This window comes from Terrapene carolina, unplaced genomic scaffold, assembly GCF_002925995.2.
Source record: "Terrapene carolina triunguis isolate 2854851 unplaced genomic scaffold, T_m_triunguis-2.0 Scaffold273, whole genome shotgun sequence".
In the NCBI taxonomy this organism is placed as follows: domain Eukaryota; kingdom Metazoa; phylum Chordata; order Testudines; family Emydidae; genus Terrapene; species Terrapene triunguis.
The window spans coordinates 1-25,393 of record NW_020664624.1 but is presented as its reverse complement, the minus strand read 5'-3'; the positions used below and the strand labels follow the sequence as shown (position 1 = coordinate 25,393).

The 25,393-nt window shown below is 54.9% G+C and overlaps 1 protein-coding gene across 1 annotated transcript; it reads right to left on the bottom strand.

Annotated features, from left to right (window-relative positions):
- Positions 1-3,336: 3,336 nt before the first annotated feature.
- Positions 3,337-24,374, bottom strand: LOC112117986 (zinc finger protein 250-like). Its single transcript, XM_026657704.2, has 5 exons — positions 23,023-24,374; positions 11,965-12,225; positions 8,214-8,340; positions 6,242-6,352; positions 3,337-6,123 (listed from the first exon to the last, which is right to left on the bottom strand). Exons 1-5 carry the CDS (start codon positions 23,986-23,988, stop codon positions 4,820-4,822), a joined length of 2,769 nt encoding a protein of 922 aa, XP_026513489.1. The 5' UTR covers positions 23,989-24,374; the 3' UTR covers positions 3,337-4,819.
- Between the last annotated feature and the right edge of the window lie 1,019 nt (positions 24,375-25,393).

Genomic DNA, 25,393 nt, shown 5'->3' with positions numbered 1-25,393 from the left:
GGAGCTGCCGCTGGCCCCTGGACACGTGTGCGCGTCACACGCCCCAACCTGTGCCACGTGCCTGGCCTGGCACTTTTACCCCCTCCCCATGTGAAGGAGCCAGGCTGTGATGTCTGCGCAGCAGCGTGAAGTCGCCGTGTGCGAGCTCAACGGGCCACGCACCGTTGGTTCGCCTCCGTCCAGACGCATTCGGCCTCAAGACTCTCACGCAGCGTCACTTGTTCCATCACTTCCATGTCTACCCAGCGAGCTGCCTGCGTTATGCGCCGCGGTTCACTGACGTTACTGGTGGGTGTGACCCAGGGGTGAAAGTAATTTAACGGACTTACCAGTATGCCGGAGTCCTGAGCAGAGGGCGGGGCCTCAACCGGAAGGGGTGGGGTCTTTAGCGCCCCGGGCCCTTTATATCGAGATTTAAAGGGCCCCAGGCTCTGGCTGCAGTAGTGGCGGCTGGGAGCCCCGGGCCCTTTAAATTGCCGCCTGAGCCCTGCTGCCAGAGCCCTGGGGTAGCAGCGGCGGCCGGGGGCTCGGGGGGTGATTTAAAGGGCCTGGGGCTCCCAGCTGCCGCTACCGCAGCGGGGCCCCGGGCCCTTTAAATCGCCGCCGGAGCCCCAGGGGTCCCAGCCACCTGCACCACCCGGGGGCTCCGGCAGCGGGGCGCTGGCGGCAATTGAATGGGCCCGGGGCTCCAGCCGCTGCTGGGAGCCCCAGGCCCTTTAAATTGCAACCTGGGGCAGCTGGTCCGGTACCGGCTTACTTTCACCTCTGGTGTGACCTACACAGGCTAACCACAGGCAAACACAACACCCATCAAGGCCCGGATTAACCTTTTGTGGACCAGGCGCCAAACATGTTTGTGGGCCCCCAGGGATGAGGGGCCGGCCAGGGACAATGGGGCATGGCATGGGGGGGGAGGGTCGGTTCCCAGAGCCAGGGGCAGCCGGGGGCAATGAGGCACTGGGCATGGGGAGTCGTGAGTGGGGTCTGTATAGGGGGGAAGGGGCTGGGGGGGTCTCTTATGTGGGGTTGGGGGCAGTGAGTCTGTGTGGCGCTGTGCTGGCGAGCTGTGTGCGGTGGGGGGGTCTCTCTCTCTATGGGGCTGGGCTGGGGGGTCCTGAGGAGCTGTGTGTGCGGGGGTGACAGTGGGAGCTGTGTGTAGGGTGGGACAGGCTGGCTAGGGGTCCCAGGAGGCCAGTCTCTCTCTCTCTGTGGGGCTGGGGGCAGTGGGTCTCTGTGGGGCTGGGTTTTGGGGGTCCCATAGGGGGCTGGGCTGGGGGGTCCCAGGAGCTGTGTGTGTGGGAGTCCCGGCGGGGGGGGGGGGTGTCTCTCTCTCTCTGTGGGGCCGGCCAAGGCCCTGTCTGATATGGAAGCAGCTGGGCTTGGCCCTGCCTCCCGCCCAGCCAGGAGGAGGGACCCAGGGAGGGACCTGCCCTCAAGACGCCAGGGCTGTTGTTATGGGCCCCTTCTGAGCATGGGGGTGGGGGGGGCCCAGCCCCGCGGCCCCACGGTAAACCTGGTACTGCCTGACCCTTCACACACTGGGGAGGGCTCGTGCGTCGCTCAGGGCCGAGCCGAACATCTGTCGGAGTCGCTGGTACCTTTGTCAGGTGCCTTTTGGAGCCTCAAGAGACTCTGGAGACCAGCCGGGCACGGGCATTCGCCTCAGAAGTCAGCACGTCCCTGCCGGGAGCTGCAGCCTGGGCCCTTCCCGCCAGGTCTCCTAGAGCCTTGTAGTTGTTGGGCCGGGCTCCGCCGGAGACGCTCGTCTATCATGCAGTTAGCAGGGGCTGCCGCTGCTCCCATTGACGGGAATTTGTCTGCTCTGTGACCCAGTGGGTCACGCTCAGTGGCTCCATCTCTGCTCCTGGGCTTCCAGATGGCCCCGGACGCCTTCCCTGTCCTCACGGGCTAGAAGGCTGCGCCGTTCTGCTCTGGCGCAGACCTCACCCCGGTGACGGATCATAAATCACTTCCAGGCAGGGCTAGCACAGGGGATCATCCGACATCGCAGCTAGCACAGAATGCGGCAGTGTTCTGGCCACTGACTGGCTACCAGCTGGCCTCTGGGTGTAATTCAATTCCTGCTCTCCCTGGCCTGGTGTTACGTGGAGCTCGTCCCTCTGGTGTCCGAGCACCATTAACCAGACCTGGACGGCCTGGGATCCTGCTCTCCCATAGGTTCCTCCTGCCCGCCAGCCATGTTGCTGCAGTTGCAATTGGCTGGCATGGGTTCTTCCTCCGTCCCCAGGGCTGACCCCTCCGCTGGAGACGGGTGGCGAGACATTCCCAGTGGCTGGTCTCTCTGCCCCGGGCACGGTTCCACCCCAGCGTCCAAGGGCAAGTGGAGCCTCCCAGAGCTGGTGCAACCCCACTGCAAAGGGCAGGCCAGCAAGAGCAGGACGATGGGCCTCCAGGAGCAGGGCCCAGACACCTGTCAAAGTTCCAGGGAGCCCCATGGTGCCCGAGGGAGCAGGCTGGGGGCAGCTTAGCCTCCAGTGAACCTCTCCCCCCGCACACTGACTTCTAAGCCAGAGCTTTAATACAGGGCTGTCAAACTATTACAAAAATTAATTGTGATTAATTGCGAGATTAAAAAAAATAATTGCGATTAATCGCAGTTTTAATTGCACTATTGAACAATACTAGAATACCATTTATTTAAATATTTTTGGAGGTTTTCTATATTTTCAAATATGTTGATTTCAATTATAACACAGAATACAACATGTACAGTGCTCACTTTATATTATTATTTTTGATTACAAATATTTGCACTGCAAAAAACAAAAGAAATAGAATTTTTCAGTTCACCTCATACAAGTACTGCAGTGCAATCTTTTAATCGTGAAAGTGCAACCTACAAATGTAGAATTGGTTTTTTTACATAACTGCACTCAAAAATAAAACAATGTAAAACTCTAGAGCTTACAGGTCCACTCAGTCCTACTGCTTGTTCAGTCAATCGCTAAGACAAACAAGTTTGTTTACATTTGCAGGAGATACGCTGCCCACTTCTTATTTACCATGTCACCTGAACGTGAGAACAGGCGTTCGCATGGCACTTTTGTAGCCAGCATTGCAAGGTATTTACATGCCAGATATGCTAAAAATTCATATGCCTCTTCGTGCTTCAGCCACCATTCCAGAGGACATGCTTCCACAATAAAGAGATTGCGCTACAGTACTTGTATGAGGTGAATTGAAAACTACTATTTCTTTTGTCATTTTTACAGTGCAAATATTTGTAATAAAAATAATATAAAGTGAGCACTGTACATTTTGTATTCTGTATTGTAACTGAAATCAATATATTTGAAAATATAGAAAAATCTCCAAAAATAGTTATAATCAATTTAAATTGGCATTCAGTGCGATTAAAACTGCAATTAATCATGATTATTTTTTTTAATCAAGTTAATTTTTTTTGAGTTAATCGCGTGAGTTAACTGTGATTGAGTGACAGCCCTGCTTTAACACAGTATCAGAGAATATCAGGGTTGGAAGGGACCTCAGGAGGTCATCTAGTCCACCCCCCGGCTCAAAGCAGGACCAATCCCCAACTAAATCTTATGACAGTCTATGGGTACGTAGTGTGTACAAACCAAAGAGGGATGATATTCACGACTGGCACCTGGACGTGACTAGGAAGAACAGGCTGTAACAGAGAAAGGGAAGCCGTGGACTGAATATGAGGAGTAACTTCCTGGCAGCGAGATGCATGGGCGGGGGGTGTCAGCCAAGGGACGGGGGGGAGCCCCACCGCTTGGAACGGGACTGGACAAGGGGCTGGAGATGTGCTGAAGGGAAACAATCCAGCGCTAGCCCCTGGGAGAGGGACCGAATGACCGAACAGGGCTTGTCCATCTCTAGTTCTGCAACGCTGTGACTCCTCCGTCCGCAAGCGTCCTACAACAGAGACTCCCACTTTCCACAGCCCTCCGGGTGTCTCTGACTGGGCAGCGGGCTGCGAATCTGCTGCGTAAGTGCTAAATATTTTCCTTCTCGCTCTTCTGGGGCTCAGGCAGGGCAGGTGGAGGCTCCTTGGCTGCCTGATGCAGGTACACGCAGCGCTAAGCACGTGACAGGGTGGGACGGAGCAGCTGCTGGGACCCGCCCTGCAGCCCAGACAAAGAGATCGCTAGGATCTCCCGCACTGCTTCCCTGCACCCCCTGCTAGCAGGCTGCGGGTCTGTCTACACAGCACAAGCTGGGCCTGGCCAGCTAGCCTGGGGAACGATAGCGCTGAGCGTAGGGACGCAGGGGCTTGCGTGCAGGCAGGACACGGCCAGCCCAGCCCCTGGGGACGTTCTCAGCCTGCTCTGACGCATGCGCGGCGCTGTCTGCACTACTATTGTTACGTGCGTGACCTGGAGACAAGCCAGCTGGGTAAAGCAGCCGGGACGCAGACATCCCCAGCGCGTGGCGGGGAGGTGGGGAGCAGGTGGCGCTGGGCCAGGCCGTCGGGACACTGAAACGGTGCGGCCAATGCAGCAGCAGGAGGCACACATGGCAGCGCAGGGTCAGGCTGTCACAGCGGGGTTATTTCCCGTCTCCGCAGCGTCTCTCCCGCTGATGAGCACGGACCGTTTTAGAGGAGAACTGACCCGGGCTACGCAGGGACAGCTGGGCTGTCTTCGGTTTCTGTCTCACACCGGCGCCGTGCTGCAGAGAGCCCTGCTGGATTAATGACTCCCATCGCACAGGACTGGGGGGGTTCGGACTGCGCTCGTGAGTGACGCTTTCCCTGCTCCCCGCAGTCAGACGGTTTCTTCTGGGCGATCCCGCGGGGCCGGCTCCGTGTATAATTGAGGCCCAGGACTTACTCCGCCTGTTGCGTAGGGGAGCCCCCGGGTGCTGGCGGCTGGAAGGTCGCTGCGTGCGCCGAGCAGCCGGCGGGCTGGCCCTGCTGGGGCAGTCGGAGCAGTGGTTTCCCCGAGCAGCTCTCCCCGCGCTGAGCTCTCCGGAACGGCCCCTGCTGGGCGTGGTGGCTCGTCTGGTGCATGGCCATGCGCTGCATGTGATTGAAGGTCTTCCCGCAGTCAGTGCAGATCAGCGGGGCCTGCCCCGTGTGCACCCGCTGGTGGGTGAGCAGCACCTTCTTCAGGCGGAAGCTCTCCCCGCACTCGGCGCAGGCGAAGGGCCGTTCCCCGGTGTGCAGCCTGACGTGCAGCTTCAGGGTGATCTTGTCCTTGAAGCTCCTCCCGCAGTGGGAGCAGGCGAAGGGGCGCTCCCCGGTGTGGATGCGCTGGTGGCTGACGAGATGGTGCTTCTGCGTGAAGCGCTTGCCGCACTCGGCGCAGGTGAAGGGCTTCTCGCCCGTGTGGGTTCTCCGGTGGATCACCAGGTGGTGCTTGTGGCTGAAGATCTTCCCGCAAGCCTCGCAGGAGAACGGCTTCTCCCCGGTGTGCACGAGCTGGTGGATGCTCAGAGGTGTCTTGTCCTTGAAGCTCTTCCCGCACTGGGCGCAGGAGAAGGGGCGCGTGCCCGTGTGGCTGCGCTGGTGGCTCAGCAGATGGTGCTTCTGGGTGAAGCGCTTGCCGCACTGGGCGCAGGGGAAGGGGCGCTCGCCCGTGTGGGTGCGGCGGTGGGTGATCAGGTGGTGCTTGTGGTTGAAGATCTTCCCGCACTCGGCGCAGGTGAAGGGCAGCTCCCCGGCGTGGACCCGCTGGTGGGTCAGGAAGACCTTCCTCAGCCGGAAGCTGCTGCCGCACTGGGCGCAGGAGAAGGGGCGCTCCCCGGTGTGGGTGCGCTGGTGGGTGGTGAGGTGCTGCTTCTGCGTGAAGCGCTTCCCGCATTCGGCGCAGGTGAAGGGCTTCTCGCCCGTGTGGATCCGCTGGTGGATTATCAGAGCCGTCCTGTCCTTGAAGCTCTTCTCACAGCCCGGGCACGCATGAGGCCTCTCTGCCACCCTCCCGGTTCGTCTCCCCGGAGGGTCTCCGGCCTGGGCTCTCGGCTTCCGGCGGGACCCGCTTTCGCTCTTGCAGCTCTTTAGTTCCAAGAGCCGGAGACCTTTCTCCCCCACTATTCCGGATACGGTCCCCCGCGGTGCCAGGGCTTCGGGATCCTCCTGACCACGACAGCCCTCTTCGTGCTTCTCCTTTTTAATGGTGATGCCAACACCTGCTGGAGAGAGGAGAGAGCCCAGACATCACTTCGTCGGCTGGCACAAAGGCAAACTCCTAACACTAAACAAGGGTCACGGGATGGGCTGTGTTCTTAGGGTGTTTGTTTCATGACTCACCTGAGCAGGGGCTCTGGGGTCTCCTCTCTCTCCAGCCCTGGGGCTCCCGCACACACGGCTCTTCCCCACACTCCATCTGACAGATGATCTCTGGTTTGGCATCTGGACACCCTGTGCAGGAGGCAAAAATCACAGGTCAATGAGACAGGCTCAGAAGAACATAAGAACGGCCAGAGTGGGTCAGACCAAAGGTCCATCTAGCCCAGTATCCGGTCCTCCGACAGTGGCCAATGCCAGGTGCTTCAGAGGGAATGGACAGAACAGAGCAATTATTGAGTGATCCATCCCCTGATGCCCATTCCCAGCTTCTGGTACTCAGAGGCTTAGGGACACCATCCCTGCCCATCCTGGCTAATAGCCATTGATGGATCTACCCTCCAGGAACCGATCTAGTTCTTTTTTTAACCCACCTATACTTTTGGCCCTCACAACATCCCCTGGCAAGGAGTTCCACAAGTTGACTATGTGCTGCATGAAGAAATACTTCCTTGTGTTTGTATTAAACCTGCTGCCTGTTTATTTCATTTGGTGGCCCCTAGTTCTTGCGTTATGAGAAGGAGTAAATAGCACTTCCTTGTTCACTGTCTCCACACCATTCCTGATGTTACAGACCTCTATCATATCCCCCCTCAATCCCCTTTTTTCCAAGCTGAAAAAGTCCCAGTCTTATTAATGTCTCCTCTTATAGAAGCCCCCATTCCCCTGATCATTTCTGTTGCACAGGGTGAGTAGGTTTCCCCAGCTGCCTCTTAATTCCTGAACCCCTCTCTGGGTCCGGAAAGGCAGCGAGTCCGCCAGTGACCTGGATTGTAAATGACACGGGAGGGCCATGCAGTGTTGTGGTAGCCGTGTCGGTCCCAGGACAGTAGAGACAAGTTAGGTGAGAATATCAACTCAGAGCCCAGCTTTCGAGCTACACGGAGCCCTTCCTCGGGGCTGGCAAACTTAGTATGAGTACGTTTGTCCAATAAAATATTACCTCACCCACCAGGTCTCCCTGGAGGGTGACACGTTCCAGCAACGCTCAGCATGTCAGCACCCGGCAGGAGGGTTTTCATGGACTCTGGCTAAGCGGTCTGGGTTTGTTTCAGTGACTCCCCAAGGCCTGGCCCAGGTGACTGCACAGACGGCCGACACCGGCCAGCGACAGCCGCACACTGATTTTAACCCACGCTGGTTATCTGTAGTCTCTAGGGGGATGTTTCAGAGCAGGGAGGGGCAGGGAACTGGCCAGCATTCGAAGTACCCAGAACGATGCCCATTTGGGATGCCAAGAGGCACTCAGAACATGACAATACCTTACCCCTCTCGCCAACGAAACCTGCCTTATCTCTGGGCCCGGCCCCACTCCAGTGCAGGCCTCCTCTGGAGGCTGTCCAGTGATCCTCCACGTGGGTGGGGAGCCCCACGGGACTGCTGGAGATCACACTGAACCCCCTCTCCTTTCCTGCTGCACAATCACAATTTAAAGGGGCTAACGATGCAATGGGGATTTCCTCTAATTACTTTCTTGTACTTTACCCAGGTCTCTCAGAGGAAAAATATTCCCCACCCCTAAAACAACAAGGTGCTGGCCCCCCTCGGGGGGCAGAGTTAAGGCTGTGTAGGAAGTGTCCCCTGAACTCTGCATTTCCTGGTTTTGTGACGTTTGTGTTTGAATTGTGACACTGATGCTCTTGGAGGGATACATAGAGGGACCTCAGCTCCACAGGTCTGAGTTTGGGGGGATTGAATATTTGAGTTTGGGGGACTGAAACGCTCCTGTTTGGGGAGGGTGGGAGGAGCTCCTGGGCACCTGAAAATTAATTCCATAAGAACAATGCTCTTTGCATTTCTGTTTGCAAAGGGTCTGCAAACTTTCAGGATAATGATCCTTAACCACTCTTGGGAGAGAGACGCCTCAAAAGTGCCAGGAACCATTCTTACACAGACCACGCAGCTCTCGGTAACACGAGGAAAAGTGTCTCTTTACCCAAGGAGGCGATGAGCTCGTAATTCTCCTTCATCACGTCCCGGTACAGCTCCCGCTGCCATTCTGCTAACTCCGCCCACTCCTCCGGGGAGAAATAGACCGCCACGTCCTCGAACGACACCGGCACCTGCAAAACAAGCGGCCCCATTCAGTACCTCCCACCACCGGCAGCCCTGACTGCCTTCCAGGCTAGGGATATTCCACGTGTCTGAGTCACAGCGCTAACCGAGGCCTTTTTACGTGTGCGCCTGATCAGAAACAACGCTGGCTACGCACGGATCAACTGGGTTAGAAAACACAGCAGGGCAGAAGAGGGCTCACTAGTGCTGGAACTCCATGAGTTACAGAGAAATAAGGAGCAATGGTCTCAAGTTGCAGTGGGGGAGGTCTAGGTTGGATATCAGGAAACACTATTTCACCAGGATGGTGGTGAAGCACTGGAATGGGTTCCCTAGGGAGGTGGTGGAATCTCCTTCCTTACAGGTTTTTAAGGTCAGTCTTGACAAAGCCCTGGCTGGGATGATTTAGTTGGGAATTGTTCCTGCTTTGAGCAGGGGGTTGGACTAGATACCTCCTGAGGTCCCTTCCAACCCTGATATTCTATGATTCTATGATTCTATGATTCCACTTTCCACAAGTGTCCCTGACAAGGCAAGGCCCAGGGAATTCCACCCAAGGGCCCGGTTACCTCCCTTTCTTGTACCTGGAGGGCCCACTCCAATTACCCCCGGGGCTGGGCGCTCTATGGAGACACTGCTCCATTAGCACTTCTGCTCAGCGTCAGGACTTCGTCCCCACAGTCCCCACCTCAGAACCATTTGGTTAAGCTCACTGCCTCCTCGCTCCGTATCTGCAGCTGAGCACAGCAAAGGGAGCTGGCGGATTGCAAAGAATTCTTTTGATTCTGTGCAAAGGGAAGTTGGTTCCATAAACGTTTCTGCATCGAGACCTCTGGCCCTTCCTGATCAGCCGCAGTATTTATTTTTTTAATACTTTGGACTTTTCCCGAAGATCGTCCCTCCAGCCTGGGTGTTTCGGAGCAAACATCCCACTTTCTTCACGATCAGCAGTAACAGGTGGAGCACTGTTTATCTCGCGATCCCAAAGCACTTCAGTTAGCAGGTAGCACGGTCCCTGTTTCACAGACGAGGAAGCTGAAGCATGGTGGGAACTGACTCACCTGAGTAGGGCCCATTAGCCTGGCTAAGAGCTCCCTCACTCCAGAGTTCACTGTGTCTCCTGGCTGGCTTCATCCGCCAGCAGAATCTCTGCCAGGCCCCGGGTCCGACTCCACATTGCCCTGCCCCAGAGTAACGTTTGCAAAGGCAGTGCACAATGGGCGTAAGATGGAACTGCTCCGACCGGGTGGCTTTATACGCCCACTTGGCCCAGGTGTAAACGGCCACACGAGAGACAGCGGGACACAGAGCCACAGTATCAACCTGATTCTAATTTATACACGTACAAATCATCCCGCACGGCCACGCAGACTAATAGAAATGAGGTTGGGTAGCGCCCGGCCCTCTCTGCCAGTCCAGTCCTGGCCACCACCCCGGCAGACCCTGCAGTCTGGGTTCAGACCAAACTTCCGCTGCAATCCGAGGGCATTCTGGCCAGAAAGGGCCGCAGGAGTGACCCAGCCATGCTGGTTAGGGCTCTAAGTTATTTTGAAATGTGCCGAGCACCAGGGCTTCCAGCGCTTCCCTCATGGAGACGATTCTCCTGTTGGTGCGTCTCATGGAGCCACACAGCTGCCAGTAACGCCAATGGGGACTCTGCATCTAAATCCCATACTCTGCGTCTAAATCCCATAGGCAGCGTTGAAAATCTCAGCCTAAAAGTCTAATTTCAGAAGTCCCTACCGGTGCGCCAGGGCTTATCGCTGCCCTGTCTTTGGGGGCTTCGAGCCAGTTTTCTGTCCGCATGACGTGCTTCTAGGGAGTCACTGCTAATTCATTTTTCACCTAAGATTTCACACATTCAACTAAAATCCAACCAGATTTATAACTACGTCATCCCCTACGGCTAGTCATTGGCTTTTAAAAGGCCATTGAGTTTCTTGGGCAGGATTTATTCATAGATTCACCGTTTGGAAGGCCAGAAGGGACCAGTCTGATCATCTAGCCTGATCACATTGGAGAGAGTCCAGCGGAGGGCAAGAAAAATGATTAGGGGGCTGGAACACATGATTTATGAGGAGAGGCTGAGGGAACTGGGATTGTTTAGTCTGCAGAAGAGAAGAATGAGGGGGGATTTGATAGCAGCCTTCAACTACCTGAAGGGGGGTTCCAAAGAGGATGGAGATCGGCTGTTCTCAGTGGTGGCAGATGACAGAACAAGAAGCAATGGTCTCAAGTTGCAGTGGGGGAGGTTTAGGTTGGATATTAGGAAGAACTTTTTCACTAGGAGGGTGGTGAAGCACTGGAATGGGTTCCCTAGGGAGGTGGTGGAATCTCCTTCCTTAGAGGTTTTTAAGGCCCCAGCTTGACAAAGCCCTGGCTGGGATGATTTAGTTGGGGTTGGTCCTGCTTTGAGCAGGGGGTTGGACTAGATACCTCCTGAGGTCCCTTCCAACCCTAATCTTCTATGATTCTATGATTCTCTCTCTTGCACAAAACAGGCCAGAGAATTTCTCCGAGTGATTTCTGCATCAAGCCCATATCTTGTGGTTGAGCTAGGGCATATTTACTAGAAAGCCACCGAGTCTTGATTTAAAGACTTCAAGTGATGGCAAATTCATCATGTCCCTTGGTAAATGATTCCAATGGTTAATTGCCACATTGCTCAGAAATTGCACCTTGTTCCTAGCCTCAACGTATCGACCTTCAGTGTCCAGCCACTGGCTCTCGTTCTGCCTTTAGATCGAAGACCCCTTTCTAGTCCGTACAGAAACCCCTGCGGCCTGAGTCCAGACTGGCTCGGTGCAGTCTGAACACTTCTTCCTGTGTCAGGCCCACACTCTGCAGACTGGTACCATGTTCCCTCCTCGGCCGGCCTTTCCACGTGCCCGAGTTCATGCCTTAAAATCCTTCCTTCAGCCTCTGAATAATTTGCTGTTGCTTCTGTGGGGCTCTGGGAGGGGGTGTCCCTGGTGTGGCGCCCAGCGCGCTCCCACCAGCGCCACAAAGGGATGACCTGGCCCCTGCTCTGCTCCCAGACCGAGGCCTCTGCAGATGCAGCTCCAAACAGCACTGGCTTTGCTGCCAGGCCCCCCAGCCATGGCACGTCCCCGTCCAATCTGCTGCCCAGGGCGCCCCTCGGTCTGTGCGGGCGCAGAGGGGTCCCCAGCCGCCCCCTGCCAATGACTGTCCCGGGTCTCAGGGGGGATCCCAGGCACACGCTTGTGAGCTGTTTCCCTAGGGCCCGGCCTGTCTCTGTCCTCTCCGGTTACACCCTTCCCCGGGTCCTGAATACCGAGGCTAAACCAAGGGAGCCCAACGCAGATTCTCCAGCGCCCCCCGGGTCTGTTCTCCGGGTCTCGGCTTCCCCGGGGCTTGCGGAGACACTGCCCCCCCGGGACCCCCCACCCACAGCGGGCCGGGCCCGAGAGCCAGCCGCAGCCGGGTTCGCCCACCCAGCGCCCCGGGCTCCGGGGGCCAGCGCCTGCCGGGCGGGGTAAGACGGGCTGCGGTCCCGAAGGTGGCTACGGACCGCGGGCAGGGCTGTTGTCCCGGCTCGGCCCGGCCCGGCCCGGCTCCGGGCTCCCATTGTCACCGCGCTGCTGCTCCCTGCGCCCCGAGCCGGCGCCTACCTGCGCCCGGCCCCCGCCGGGCATCGTCCCCCGGGCTCGGCCGGGCAGGCGCGTCGGGACGAAGCTCGCCGAGCTCCGGGCTCCGATGGCTGCGCGCCCCCGGCTGGATGCGCTGCGCGGGGCGGGCGCAGGATGCGCTGCGCTGCGCCGGGCGGGCGGGCAGCGGGGCGCGGAGCTGGGCTCGGGGAGCCCCCGGAGCTCGGGCGCGGAGGTCTCCGGCTCTCCCGGGGAGCCGCGCGGGGGGACCCGGGCATCCCCCTGCTGCGGGAGGGAGAGAAAACTACAGCTCCCGGCAGCCCGTAGCGCGGGGCCGCCTCCCCCTCGCCTGGCCCCGGAGCCTCCCCGGCCGGGTCCTAGCAGCGCCCCGCTCCGCACACGGGCTGGCGGGGCGGCCAGCGGGGAGCGTCCCACTCCCACCCCGGGGCCCTCCGCAATCCGCACCGCCGGCTCCTGCCCGGGAACCGGGCTGCAGCGGGGAAAGGCGCCCACACCCCATCGCCTACCCGCCCCTGGCTTCCACACAGCCCGGAGGGGGCCTGCCCCGGGGAAGGGGCTTGTGCATGAGAACGGCCGGACCGGGTCAGACCAAAGGTCCATCTAGCCCAGTATCCTGTCTACCGACAGTGGCCAATGCCAGGTGCCCCAGAGGGGGTGAACCTAACAGGCAATGATCAAGTGATCTCTCTCCTGCCATCCATCTCCACCCTCTGACAAACAGAGGCTAGGGACACCATTCCTTACCCATCCTGGCTAATAGCCATTAATGGACTTAACCTCCATGAATTGATCCAGTTCTCTTTTAAACCCTGTCATAGTCCTGTATCAGAGGGGTAGCAGTGTTAGTCTGAGTCTGTAAAACCCCTTCCTCTTTTCATTCATCACTTTCACTTCCCTGACAGTGAGGTCATCATCAGAGGGTCTGACAGGACCACAGGGCAGGCCAGACCCTAATGTACATTGTCCTGATGATGACACAGCACAACTTATTGCTGAGCTCTGTGACTTTATCCTCACGCACAATTATTTCAAATTTGGTGACAATATATACCTCCACACCAGTGGCACCGCTATGGGCACCCGCATGGCCCCACCATATGCCAACATCTTTATGGCTGACCTGGAACAACGCTTCCTCAGCTCTCGTCCACTCACACCCCTTCTCTATCTACGCTACATTAATGACATCTTCATCATCTGGACCCATGGGAAGGAGACCCTGGAAGAATTCCACCATGATTTCAACAGCTTCCACCCCACCATCAACCTCAGCCTGGACCAATCTACACGGGAGGTCCACTTCCTGGACACCACAGTACAAATAAGCAATGGCCATGTTAACACCACCCCATACCGAAAACCCACCGACCGCTATGCCTACCTTCATGCCTCCAGCTTCCACCCCGGACACACCACACGATCCATCGTCTACAGCCAAGCACTGAGGTACAACCGCATCTGCTCCAACCCCTCAGACAGAGACCAACACCTACAAAATCTTCACCAAGCATTCTCTAAACTACGATACCCACACAAGGAAATAAAGGAACAAATCAACAGAGCCAGACGTGTGCCCAGAAGCCTCCTGCTACAAGACAGGCCCAAAAAAGAAACCAACAGAACTCCACTGGCCATCACCTACAGTCCTCAGCTTAAAACTCTCCAACGCATCATCAGTGATCTACAACCCATCCTGGACAATGATCCCTCACTTTCACAGACCTTGGGAGGCAGGCCAGTCCTCGCCCACAGACAACCCGCCAACCTTAAGCATATTCTCACCAGCAACCACGCACCGCACCATAACAACTCTAACTCAGGAACCAACCCATGCAACAAACCTCGATGCCAACTCTGCCCACATATCTACACCAGCAGCACTATCACAGGACCTAACCAGATCAGCTACAACATCACCGGCTCATTCACCTGCACGTCCACCAATGTTATATATGCCATCATGTGCCAGCAATGCCCCTCTGCTATGTACATTGGCCAAACTGGACAGTCACTACGCAAGAGGATAAATGGACACAAGTCAGATATCAGGAATGGCAATATACAAAAACCTGTAGGAGAACACTTTAACCTCCCTGGCCACACAATAGCAGATGTTAAGGTAGCCATCTTACAGCAAAAAAACTTCAGGACCAGACTCCAAAGAGAAACTGCTGAGCTCCAGTTCATTTGCAAATTTGACACCATCAGATCAGGATTAAACAAAGACTGTGAATGGCTATCCAACTACAGAAGCAGTTTCTCCTCCCTTGGTGTTCACACCTCTACTGCTAGCAGAGGACCTCACCCTCCCTGATTGAACTAACCTCGTTATCTCCACACTGATTTATACCTGCCTCTGGAGATTTCCATTACTTGCATCTGAAGAAGTGAGGTTCTTACCCACGAAAGCTTATGCTCCCAATACTTCTGTTAGTCTTAAAGGTGCCACAGGACCCTCTGTTGCTTGTTATAGTCCTAGCCTTCACAGCCTCCTCAGGCAAGGAGTTCCACAGGTTTACTGTGCGCTGTGTGAAGAAGAACTTCCTTTTATTTGTTTTAAACCTGCTGCCTATTAATCTCATTTGGTGACCCCTAGTTCTTGTGTTCATGAGAAGGTGTAAATAACACTTCCTTATTTACTTTCTCTACACCACTCATGATTTTATAGACCTCTATCATATCCCCCCTTAGTCTCCTCTTGTCTTGCTTCTCTGGGATGGAGGCAGAAGGCCCGGGACGTGGTTCTGTTGACAGGACAATGTACATGCGGGTCTGGCCTGCCCTGTGGTCCTGTCAGACCCTCTGATGATGACCTCACTGTCAGGGAAGTGAAAGTGATGAATGAAAAGAGGAAGGGGTTTTATTCAAACCGGTTAAAAGGCTATGATCTGGTTTTGTTAACCGCTGTGTAACTGAGCCCCTGGAACCCACTGTGGAGAAAAGCTCCCCGTGTAAAAGACCCAACACCGCTGGTCCTTTCAGTTAAGGGCTAAGATCCAGTCACACGTCCAAGTCCACTGAGGGAGACCTCCAGCAAAGACCAGACAGGAAATACTTCTCCTTTCAAGTCTTCTTTGTTCAGGGAATAGTAATTGTTAGAAATACAGGTAGTTGGGTTTGTGCTGCCCAGGGGAAGTACCTGCTGGGTGTGAAGGTGTCCACCAGCACCTGTAACAACAGCCCCCACTCGGCACCTCGGCTGCCCCCACACCTGGAGCCTGCGCAGGGGGATAGGAGGTACACTGGCGCCATACCCCTTGGAGGCCATGTCCTCACACCGCCTTCAGGGGGCACCACTCAGCCCCAAACAGGGAAGCGCCTGAGACAGTTGTTAATGACTGATACACCCAATGGGGTATGAAATAATATCTACTGCCCCGTGTGACACCCTGCAGGTCCTACCCAAGCCTGTCCGCAGGTGTTTCTGTTGGGGGGGGGTCTGGTTCCCGGGGGTCACAGGCTGATGCAAAGCAGGGAGGGACCACACAGGAGTAGAACCAGCCAGCATGACCTCAATGTGTGTGTGTGTGTCTGAAATAAATGGAGAGAGAGGTTTGTTTTCTAATTACCCCCACCCCTCGTCTGGTCAGCCAGGGTGGGTGAGGAGCAGCCCAGATTGGCCGGGAGGCAGAGTCGGGATTTCTATCTTGCTGTCGATACCCAGCATAGCCCTGAATGCAGACTGAGTGAGGACATCAGGGTGTGGCCGGGTGGGAGTGGATCTTCTCTTCCCTTAGCCAGCCATGCAGGACTGCACCCACCCCACATGCTGCACCGAAGGGCACTTCAGCCGTGTAAACGCAGCAGAGTCCTTCTTGGTAAAAGGCTCTGGAGACAGGACGCTCAGATCGTAATGGTCTTGTGGTTAAAGAGACAAAACAGCGCCCAGGACACCTGAATACGATTTCTGGCTCTGGCAGATGTCTCAGGTTCCCAGTGTAAAATGGAGATAATACTCGGAGCGGTCAGAGAAGAGCGGTGCCTTGTGAAGCTCTCGTATTCACATCTCTCAAGTGCCCTGAGCTCCTTGGCTGGAGAAGCTGGAGCTGTGAAGATTGGATCCAGATTCACCTGTGAACTTCCCCAGCTGTTGGGAGTGCGCGGCAGAACGTGCGTTGGGTGGTCCCTTAGAACTAGTGCTGAGCGACGTGACTGAATCATGGTCCCATGTGAGAATGGCCTGTGGCTAGATCGGGAGAGTGTTAGAATGGTTCTGTCTCGCGCCCCCAGTCAGGCCAGCTGTGTGTAGATGGTGCTAGCAGGAGCAGTGGTAACGGCTGGTTAATGTTCTGCTAACCTGGCTGCGCCCCCTTTCTATGCAGCATCACAGTACCAGGTGCGCTGCCGGCACGTGACTAATGAGCAAGTCGCTTACTGGCTGATTCCGCATCAAACTGCAGCTCTCAGCTGATTCGGAGCCACCCCAATTCTAAAACCATCTTTAAATCAGTCCGGGTGACATCTCCGCCTGTCCCTCAGCTCATCCTGCCGGACCCAAGCACCTCCACGGGCAGAGCCTGCCCTCCCTCGTTCCCCTCAGAGATGTTACAGCCAGAAGGGACCATACAAGCAGCTAGTCCAGTGGTTTTCAACCTTTTTTTTTCATTTGTGGCCCCCTAAAATATTCCGAATGGCAGTGTGGGCCTTTCTGGAAATCGTAGACAGCCTGTAGCCCCCCCAGGGGTCCGCGAACCACAGGTTGAAAACCACCGATCTAGTCTGACCTCATGTATCTCACAGGCCATTCAACATCATCCAGTTACCCCTGTATTGACCCAGTAACTTGTATGTTATTGTCTGTCTCCCACAGGGCAGCCCGTCTGGATCTGGAGACACCAGGAATTAGAGAATCCACCACTGCCTTGACCCTTTGTTTCCAGGGTTAAGCCCCTCACTGTTGCAAATTCGTGTCTCATTTCTCATTTGAATTTGTCTGGCTTCAGCTTCCACCCAGTAGTTCTTGTGATGATTCTGCTGGATTAAAGAGCCCGCTCGTATCTGTGTTTTTCTCCCCATGAAGGTACTTCCAGGCTGTAACCAACTCCCCGCTCGGGCTTCCTTTTCATAAACAGACGGAACTCTTTCAGCCTCTCACGTTTTCTTCAGCTGAGTCATTGTTGTGTCTCTTTTCTGCCCAACATCCTGTTTGAAATGTGGACACCAGAACTGGACGCAGTATTCCAGCATCACTCTCACCAGTGCTGTGTACCAGGGTATAATCCTCTGCCTGCTCCGCTCACCACTCCTCTGTTAATACGTCCAAGGATCGCATTAGCCCTGTTTGCTACAGCAACATGTTGGGAGCTCAGGTTCAGTCTCGTCTGCTCTCACCCCTAGACCCTTTTCAGACTCCGGATCCAGTTCCCCCATCTGGAGGTGGGGTCCGCATTCCTTGTTCCTACCTGTAGAAGGCTTTGTATTGGGTTGTACTAAAATGCATTTGGTTTGAATGGGCCCATTTTACCAAGCGATGCAGATCGCACTGTCTGACTGCCCTGTTGTCCTCCTGCCAACCTCTGTCATCCACAAATTTTATCAACTGGGATTTTATATTTACTTGCAGATCACAGATGAAAGTCTTGAATAGTGTTGGGCCTCATACTGATCCCTGTGGAACCTCACTAGAAACACCCGTTTGCTGCTGATTCCCCATTGATGACTACTTTTTGAGATCTGTCAGTTAGCTAGTTCTTAAATCAGTTAACATGTGCTCTATTGACATTGTATAGTGCTATTTTTTAATAAGAATGCCATGTGGTACTCAGTCAAATCTCCTACAAAAGTCTAACATTTACATAAAGAACAGGAGTACTTGTGGCACCTTAGAGACTAACACATTTATTTCAGCATAAGCTTTCGTGGGCTACAGCATACAGCTATATGCATCCGAAGAAGTGAGCTGTAGCCCACAAAAGCTTATGCTGAAATAAATGTGTTAGTCTCTAAGGTGCCACAAGTACTCCTGTTCTCTTTGCGGATACAGACTAACATGGCTGCTACTTTGAAACCTAACATTTACATAGTAATTTGTAATCTCATCAAAGAATGAAATATCTTAGGTGCAAAGATGAGAAACAAAATGATTAGGGGGATGGAATAGCCTCCATATGAGGTGAGATTAAAAAGACTGGGACTGTTCAGTTTAGAAAAGAGACAACTAAGCGGGGATATGATAGAGGACTACAAAAGCATGGATGGTGTGGAGAAAGTGAATAGGGAACTGTTACTTACCCCTTCGCATAACAGAAGAACCAGGGGTCACCCTCACCCAATGAAATTAATAGGCAACAGGTTTAAAACAAACCAAAGGCAGTATTTCTTCACACAATACACAGTCAACCTGTGGAACTCCTTGCCAGAGGACGTTGTGAAGGCCAAAAGTATAATTGTGTTCAAAAAAGAATTAGACAAGTTCATGGAGGACGGGTCCATCAATAGTTATTTGTCAAGATGGGCAGGGATGCAACCCCATGCTCTGGGTGTCACTAAACCTCTGACTGCCAGAAGCACCTGGCACTGGGCACTGTCGAAGACAGAATACTGGGCTAGATGGACCTTTGGTGTGACCCAGTGTGGCTGTTCTTATGAAAGCAGGTTGTTGGACAAGACCCATGTTCCATAAAACCATGTTGTCTGGCATTAATTACATTCCCATCCTTTAATCAACTCAATCCCTCATCAGCTCTTCCATTATTTTGCCCAGGCTCAGCAGTGTCAGTAGGACAGTCCGGTCCAGTCCGGTCCGCCGTACCTGCAAGATATTTACAGCTGGTACGGTGTGCCGAAAAGAGGAGCAGCCGAACGTGGGGCCCCTGGGCGGGCAGCTGTACCACCCCCACCCTTCCCCGCAGGGTCTCCTCCGTCTGACAGCAGCCGCGCCGGAGGACAGGGCTGGGGGTGCGGCTGGGGCAGTGCAGCCGCCGGAGGAGCGGTTGGTGTTCTGCTCCTTTCCCCGCTGCGGTTCCCGCGAGAGCCCTGACCCACAAAGGGGAAAGGAGCAAAACGTCAGGCCACCGGGTGGCCCCAGACCGGCACTTCCTCCGGCACCGCTGCTGTACCAGCCCCCAGCCCTGTGCTCCAGCGGGGCCGGCTGCTGTACAGACAGAGGAGACCCTGCAGGGAAGGGCTGGGGGCGATACAGCCGCGCTGGAGGAGCTGTGGGCGTGGGGCTGCCCAGCGGCCCCATGTTCTGCTCCTTTCGCCGAGCGTGGGGGCCCCTGGCTGGGGGCGGGGTGGAGTCACATGCCCCCCATGGCTCCCTCTGTACCGGTAAGAAATGGATTCCACTTGCACCACGGCCCAGGCTCGATACCAGGCTAAACTACAGTTACGACGAGCAGTTTGCTTTATGGAAAAGTAACACCGGGGAAATATTGGATGTCGCTGTAGCTGCAATGTAGAAGCTGGAAACAGAACGAATCAGCATCATGCAGCCAGCCGGCGCTTCACCGATTCCCACTGCTCCACTGGCCCCTGGGACCCATGCAGCCAGCGCCTGAGGGGGGCAATAGAGAGCTGTGTGATTGAACGCTGGCGCTCAGCACGGCTGGTTAATCACATGGCTTTCCTTGGAGTGGTCTGTCTGACTGGGGTCAGAGATTCTCCATCTAGCGCAGGGGTTCTCAGCGTTTTTCTTTCTGAGCCCCCCCCCCCCCATGCTATAAAATCTCCATGGCCCACCTGGGCCACAACTAGTTTTCTGCATAGAAAAGCCAGGGCTGGCGTTAGGGGGTACCCAGCAGGGCAGTTGCCTGGGGCCCCCATTAAGCTACATTGCTCCGGCTTCAGCCCGGCTGGGGAGGCTCGGGGCCCTGGGCTTCACCCCTCTGCAAAGGGGCTTTGGCTTTCTGCCCTGGGTCCCAGCGAGTCTAATGCTGGCCCTGTTTGGAGGCCCCCCTGAAACCTGCTCGAGGCTCCATAGGGGGCCCTGGACCCCTGGTTGAGAACCACTGGACTAGTTTATCTGTTCTGCAGTGCTCGGCCTGGCCACCACCTGCACTTCGCAGGACTGGCCTCCATGCCCATTGTACAGAGAAGCTAACCTGCACTCCTGCAAAGCAGCCCTTCTCCCATTTATTCCCTCTCACTGGCTCCTGCCCGTCAGCTGTGGGGCAGAGAATGAGATCTGCACTACACAGCCACCTCCTGGCCCTTAGAGAGAACGGCTTGTGAGGCCCCAGCTGACACACTAACTTTTAGTTGATATTATTTTAATTGTTCTTTTGAAGGAAAAAGAAAGCAAACGCAAGACCACATACAGACATTACAGCGCTACACCGTTACCAACGCCCCACACAATACAGAGCATGCAGAACTTCGGCTAAGGTACATTCATTGAATCCCACCGCAGCACTCACTTCCCGTCTCCTCACTCTGGCATCCTCTTCCAGTCCCTTCTCAGATAGGACTCCCTCCAAGCCGGCTAAGCTCCTCCCGCCGGCACACCATGCTGCACTGGGGTTTTTCTGTTGATTTCTGTGCTTTTGATGGCTGGCGTTTTGCTGGACAGACTAGTCTCCAGTGAGAATACGCCACACGACTTATTAAAGGGAAACTGTCAACATAATAAATACATAAAACTCTGCTCTAGTATTACGCAGAAAAAATGAAACCATCTCCTTATGAATCAGGCTGGTTTTAGTTCACATTTTGCACTTCAGTCAGCTTGGGAGGTGGAACTAGATATCTTGCTTTGCTAGAATCATAGAATATAGAGGTTGGAAGGGACCTCAGGAGGTATCTAGTCCAAAACCCTGCTCAAAGCAGGACCAATCCCCAGACAGATTTTTGCCCCAGATCCCTAAATGGCCCCCTCAAGGATTGAACTCACAACCCTGGGTTTAGCAGGCCAATGCTCAAACCACTGAGCTATCCCTCCCCTCTCAGCTCAGCCCAGCCCAGCCCAGCCCAGCCCTTTGACCATTACATTCCCATGTTCAAGTCCCAGGCCCCCTGTGGTCTAGGCCCAGCTCTGAGAGGGGAGGGGGGTTTACAGGACTAGAGAGGGGAGCTGGGAGTCAGGACACCTGGCTTCTATTCTATGCTCTGGGAGGGGAGTGAGGTCTAGAGAACTAGAGCAAGAGGGAACTAGGACTGCTGGATTCGATTTCCAGTTTCCTATATGACTTTGGGCTAGTCCTAGCTCTCTGCGCCTCAGTTTGTCCAAAGTGGGGGTGCTGAAGCCTTCCTGGTTGTAGTCCACTTCACTTCCTGTCCGCATGGTAACACAGTGCCACTCAGCACGGCAGGGGATTGATTAAAAAAAACCCCAAACTGGTTCATTGAAATTAAAACGCAACAGGGAAGAGGGTTTATTCCTGTTGGGTTTTACAAAACCTTCACCCAACCTACATTTGGTACCTACATCTCCTTACAGCAACCAGATGATTATCAAACCCGCAAAGGCCCAGGCAAGAAGCCACCACAAATCCTGCACATCAGAAACACCCGCAGCAGACGGACTGAAGTGTCTGGCCAGCGATACTCAGAACTTAGGGGTTCAGGAGCCAAATTAGCGATCAACGTGCCCCCAAAAGCCCCACAGCGTGACCGACAGGGGACATACTTGGTTTTATATATAATTATTCTCACAGCAAATAAATTACTAACTTAGAGCAAGCTGATAACTGAATTGGTTAATTACATAGTAAAAGCATCATGCGCTGCAAAGAGCCGCAGGAGACCCCTAAAGAGCCGCTTGTGGCTCGCGAGCCCCAGTCTGACTATCCCTGGTCGAGGTGATGGGCTCGGTGGGTAAAAGCTGCAGATTAACTCTCTTGTAGCGAACACTGGAGAGGCAGTGACAGCAGCTGTCAGTCCAGCCTCGGGTGGCACTTCCACAGGTCCCAGGAGATGGTGGTCACCCTAGGATCTCACTCCCACACCCAACGGGCCCAATCGGACTCCTGTTCAAGTCAAATCAGTGGGATCCAACTCCTGAGCAGCACAGAGAATCCACTGCTGTATGGCGATAGGAAACCGGCAGGAGAAATCGCTTTAAAGGACAGGAAATGGACACAGCAGACACTTGAGTTCAGGGCACAAGAGAGATATGGAGGGTAGGAGCCGCATGCCAGGTGGAAGGAGAAGTGCAGGATTGCCAAGGATTGGCACAGGGTATCTGCCACTTTTAGAGGCTTTTAATTTATTGATTAGAGAGAAAAATCTACCCCCCTTTTGTGTGTGTATGAACATGGATTTTATCCAGCATGCTGCATCATTCCATAGGGACTTGAACGTGACTAGGAATAGCATCTTCGTGCTAGTCGCGAATTTAAAATGCTCTGTGATTTATACAGGAGACATACGGGAAGGATAAAATCAAAGCAGACCATTGCTAATTACGTCACTCAACAAATGAAAAAAAAAAAAAAAAAAAGACAGCATTGCCACAATGTTCTGCCAAGATCTGCTCGAGTGGTGTAGTGAGTTCTCATATTACTCAGACTTCCTCGCTTCCACAAAGTACACCGCAGCACACTTCCTAATAGACTACAGCATAAACAACCCTAAACGGCATGCCCGAATAAATGAACAATGTTCTTTACAAGGCAGCAGCCTGGCTCTTTGATTATACGCTCAGCGTCTCATTTGCAAGATTCAGCAATTTTCACAGACACTTGTGCAAAGTAGCCCAGTTCTACTCTAATTAGAAAGCTAGCGTACGTCATGGGGCACTTCTTTATATTTTGGTTACGATATTTTAGTGTATTTACTAGGCAGCCAAACAACCTATACATTTAGGAGGCCAATCCAGTTGCCTGTAGAAAATTCGTACTCTGGAGAGGAGACTGACACGTCAGTTGCTTTTAAGCAAGGTCCTACAGCAAGGATGGGCCTGGGGAGTTGAGTGTGTGTGTGTCACAAATGTCACTTTTGCACACCCAGGTTGGAAGGTAGTTTCCAAGGAGGCTTTTCGGTTGGCCTCTGAAGACATGCTGTCTCACAGGAGCAGTTCTGCCTAACCTAGAGCTCACGGTGTTTCACTCCTGCATCTTGTCAGATCCCAACTCCCGGACATAGCGTTTGCCACGTTCCACCCACACAAATGGTTCTCTCTCACGTGTGGCTCCTCTGATGTAGCACAAGGCGTTTGCTCTGCATGAACCTCTTCCCACACTCATTGCACACCAAAGGTCTCTTGCCAGCCGGGGTTCCCTGTTGGGCTCTCAGAGGTGGCTTCTGACTAACGTTTGCCCTGCACTGTGGGGTGCTGGTGAAGGGCGTTTGCTGGACCACGGGCTGTGGGCTCCGACTAGCACCTGTCCTCGTGCTCTTCAGCAGCGCCTGCTCAGTGTGAGTTCTCTGGTGTGCCAGCATTATCCGCTCGTCCCGGAACCGTTTCTCGCATTCCGCACACTGATACGGCTTCTCCTCTGCCGGGACCTTCTGGCGGCAGAAACCCACGTCATCCTCCAGGCCTTCCTCCCCTTTGCCACGTGGCCTCTTGCCCCTGTGCACCCTCTGGTGGCTTTTCAGGTGCTGCTTCTGGCTGCAGGTCTTCCCGCACTCGTTGCACTTGTAGGGCCTCTCGCCTGTGTGGATCCGCTCATGGATGATGAGGGTTTTCTTGTCCTTGAAGCTCTTCCCGCACTCGGGGCAGGCAAAAGGCCGCTCCCCCGTGTGGATGCGCTGGTGGCTGATCAGATGGTGCTTCTGGCTGAACCTGTGTCCGCACTGAGCGCAGGAGAAGGGCTTCTCCCCGGTGTGGGTGCGCTGGTGGCTCAAGAGATGGTGCTTCTGGCTGAAGTTCTTCCCGCAGTCCGAGCACTGGAACGGCTTCACTCCCCTGTGCACTTTCTGGTGGGACACGAGGATCTGCTTGAGCCGGAAGCTGCTCCCGCACTGCAAGCACAGGAACGGCCTCTCCGCCGTGTGGGTGCGCTGGTGCTTTTTGAGGTCTCTGCCCTTGTTGAAGCTCTTCCCGCACTGAGCGCACGTGTACGGCCGCTTGGGTGCCTGAGGGCTTCTCTGCAGCTTCTCAGAAAGGCTCCTCCCTCTCTCGGGGGCAGCATCCTCCTTTCCCATGTGGGTTTTCTGATGTCTCTTCAGGTCTCCCTTGGATGGGAAACCCTTCCCGCACTCAGGGCATTTAAAGGGCCGCTCCCCCGTGTGACTCCTTTCGTGGATGGTCAGGGCCGTGTTACTCTTGAAGCTTTTGTCGCACTCCGGACACGTCGGGGGAATCTTCTTTAGCGAGGCGTTTTGGGGAGGAGCCCTCGGGGGTTTGTCCTGAGCATTCGCCACCCGGCTTCGCAGCTTCTGGCGGGATTTGCTTCGAGCCAGGCCGCTCTTCTTCTTCACACACTGCGGCGGGCTGCTCCCGTCCTCCAACGTTCCCGAGAACGCACTGGGCGGTTCCGGGGTCTCTGTGTCTTCCTCCTGCTCCTCCTTTTTAATCCTGATTCCATCATCTACTGGAAAGAAGACAGAGGGAAGAGTCCAGATGTTATTTCAGGTGCGGAGGATGGAAAGAAACTGCCCATTCAACAAGACCCCCCATTCCAGAGGGAATCCCAATAGGTTCCCAGTGAGAATCTGTGAACGAATCTGCTGGGAAGTTCAGCGATTGGGAAATCCCCTCTCTTCCCACAAATTACAGAGACATTCCCATCACATCCAAGTTTCTACCGCCCAAGAAATAGCCAATGGAAGGCAGCTGCATTCACCTAAACAGGTCTGGCTCCCACGACGGCGACCTGAAAAATAACCCCCACCGAGACACAGATTCTGCTCTCAGTCGTACCAGTGCAGCCCAGTGACTTCAACAGAGCTATTCTGGCCTAAGAAAGCCCGTTTCGGCCACTACGCCCAGCCTGCAGAGGCAGTCAGGATTATAAACTGGGGATTCCTGCCAGTCACGTTTCTATTTTATTCAGCCTAGGTCTGACCGCACCCTCCCCAGCGCAGAACGTGAGCGTACAGGAACACGAACTCTGCAGTGGCCTTACAAGCGAGTAACTTTCTCGCACCTGGAGTGGTGTGGGAGCGGGAGGGACTCCGGCTATGAGTTAATTAGTCCTGTTGGGAAGTCCCGATTGGCTCCAGCCATGGAGGAATTCTAGCTATACACTAACAGAGTTAGGGACACTCTTCCGACACACACAGGCTTCAGCACTGTATGGGTCCCTCATTGCCTTTAATGAATGTTACTCTCAGTCCAACGCTCTGTTCATCAGGCCACCCTTGGAATGTCCAACTCTTCTCTGTCTAGCTCAGACGTGGGCAAACTACGGCCCACGGGACCGTCCTGCCCGGCCCCTGAGCTCCCGGCCGGGGAGCCTAGTCCCCGCCCCCCCCGCAGCCACGGCGCCGTGCGGGCCACACTCTGGCCCACCACTCCTGCTGGGCAGCCTGGGGAGCGCAGCTGGCTCTGGCCAGGTGTCGCGGCTGTGAGCTCCTGCTGCTGGTAAGGGGGTGGGGAGCGGGGGGG

Coding starts and splice junctions, on each gene's coding strand:
- LOC112117986 (XM_026657704.2), bottom strand. CDS start 23,988: ATGGGAAAGGAGGATGCTGCCCCCGAGAGAGGGAGGAGCCTTTCTGAG. Junction 12,226..23,022: donor TACATCAGAGGAGCCACACG/TGAGAGAGAACC, acceptor TCCCTCCCGCAG/CAGGGGGATGCCCGGGTCCC. Junction 8,341..11,964: donor CCGGCGGGGGCCGGGCGCAG/GTAGGCGCCGGC, acceptor CTTGTTTTGCAG/GTGCCGGTGTCGTTCGAGGA.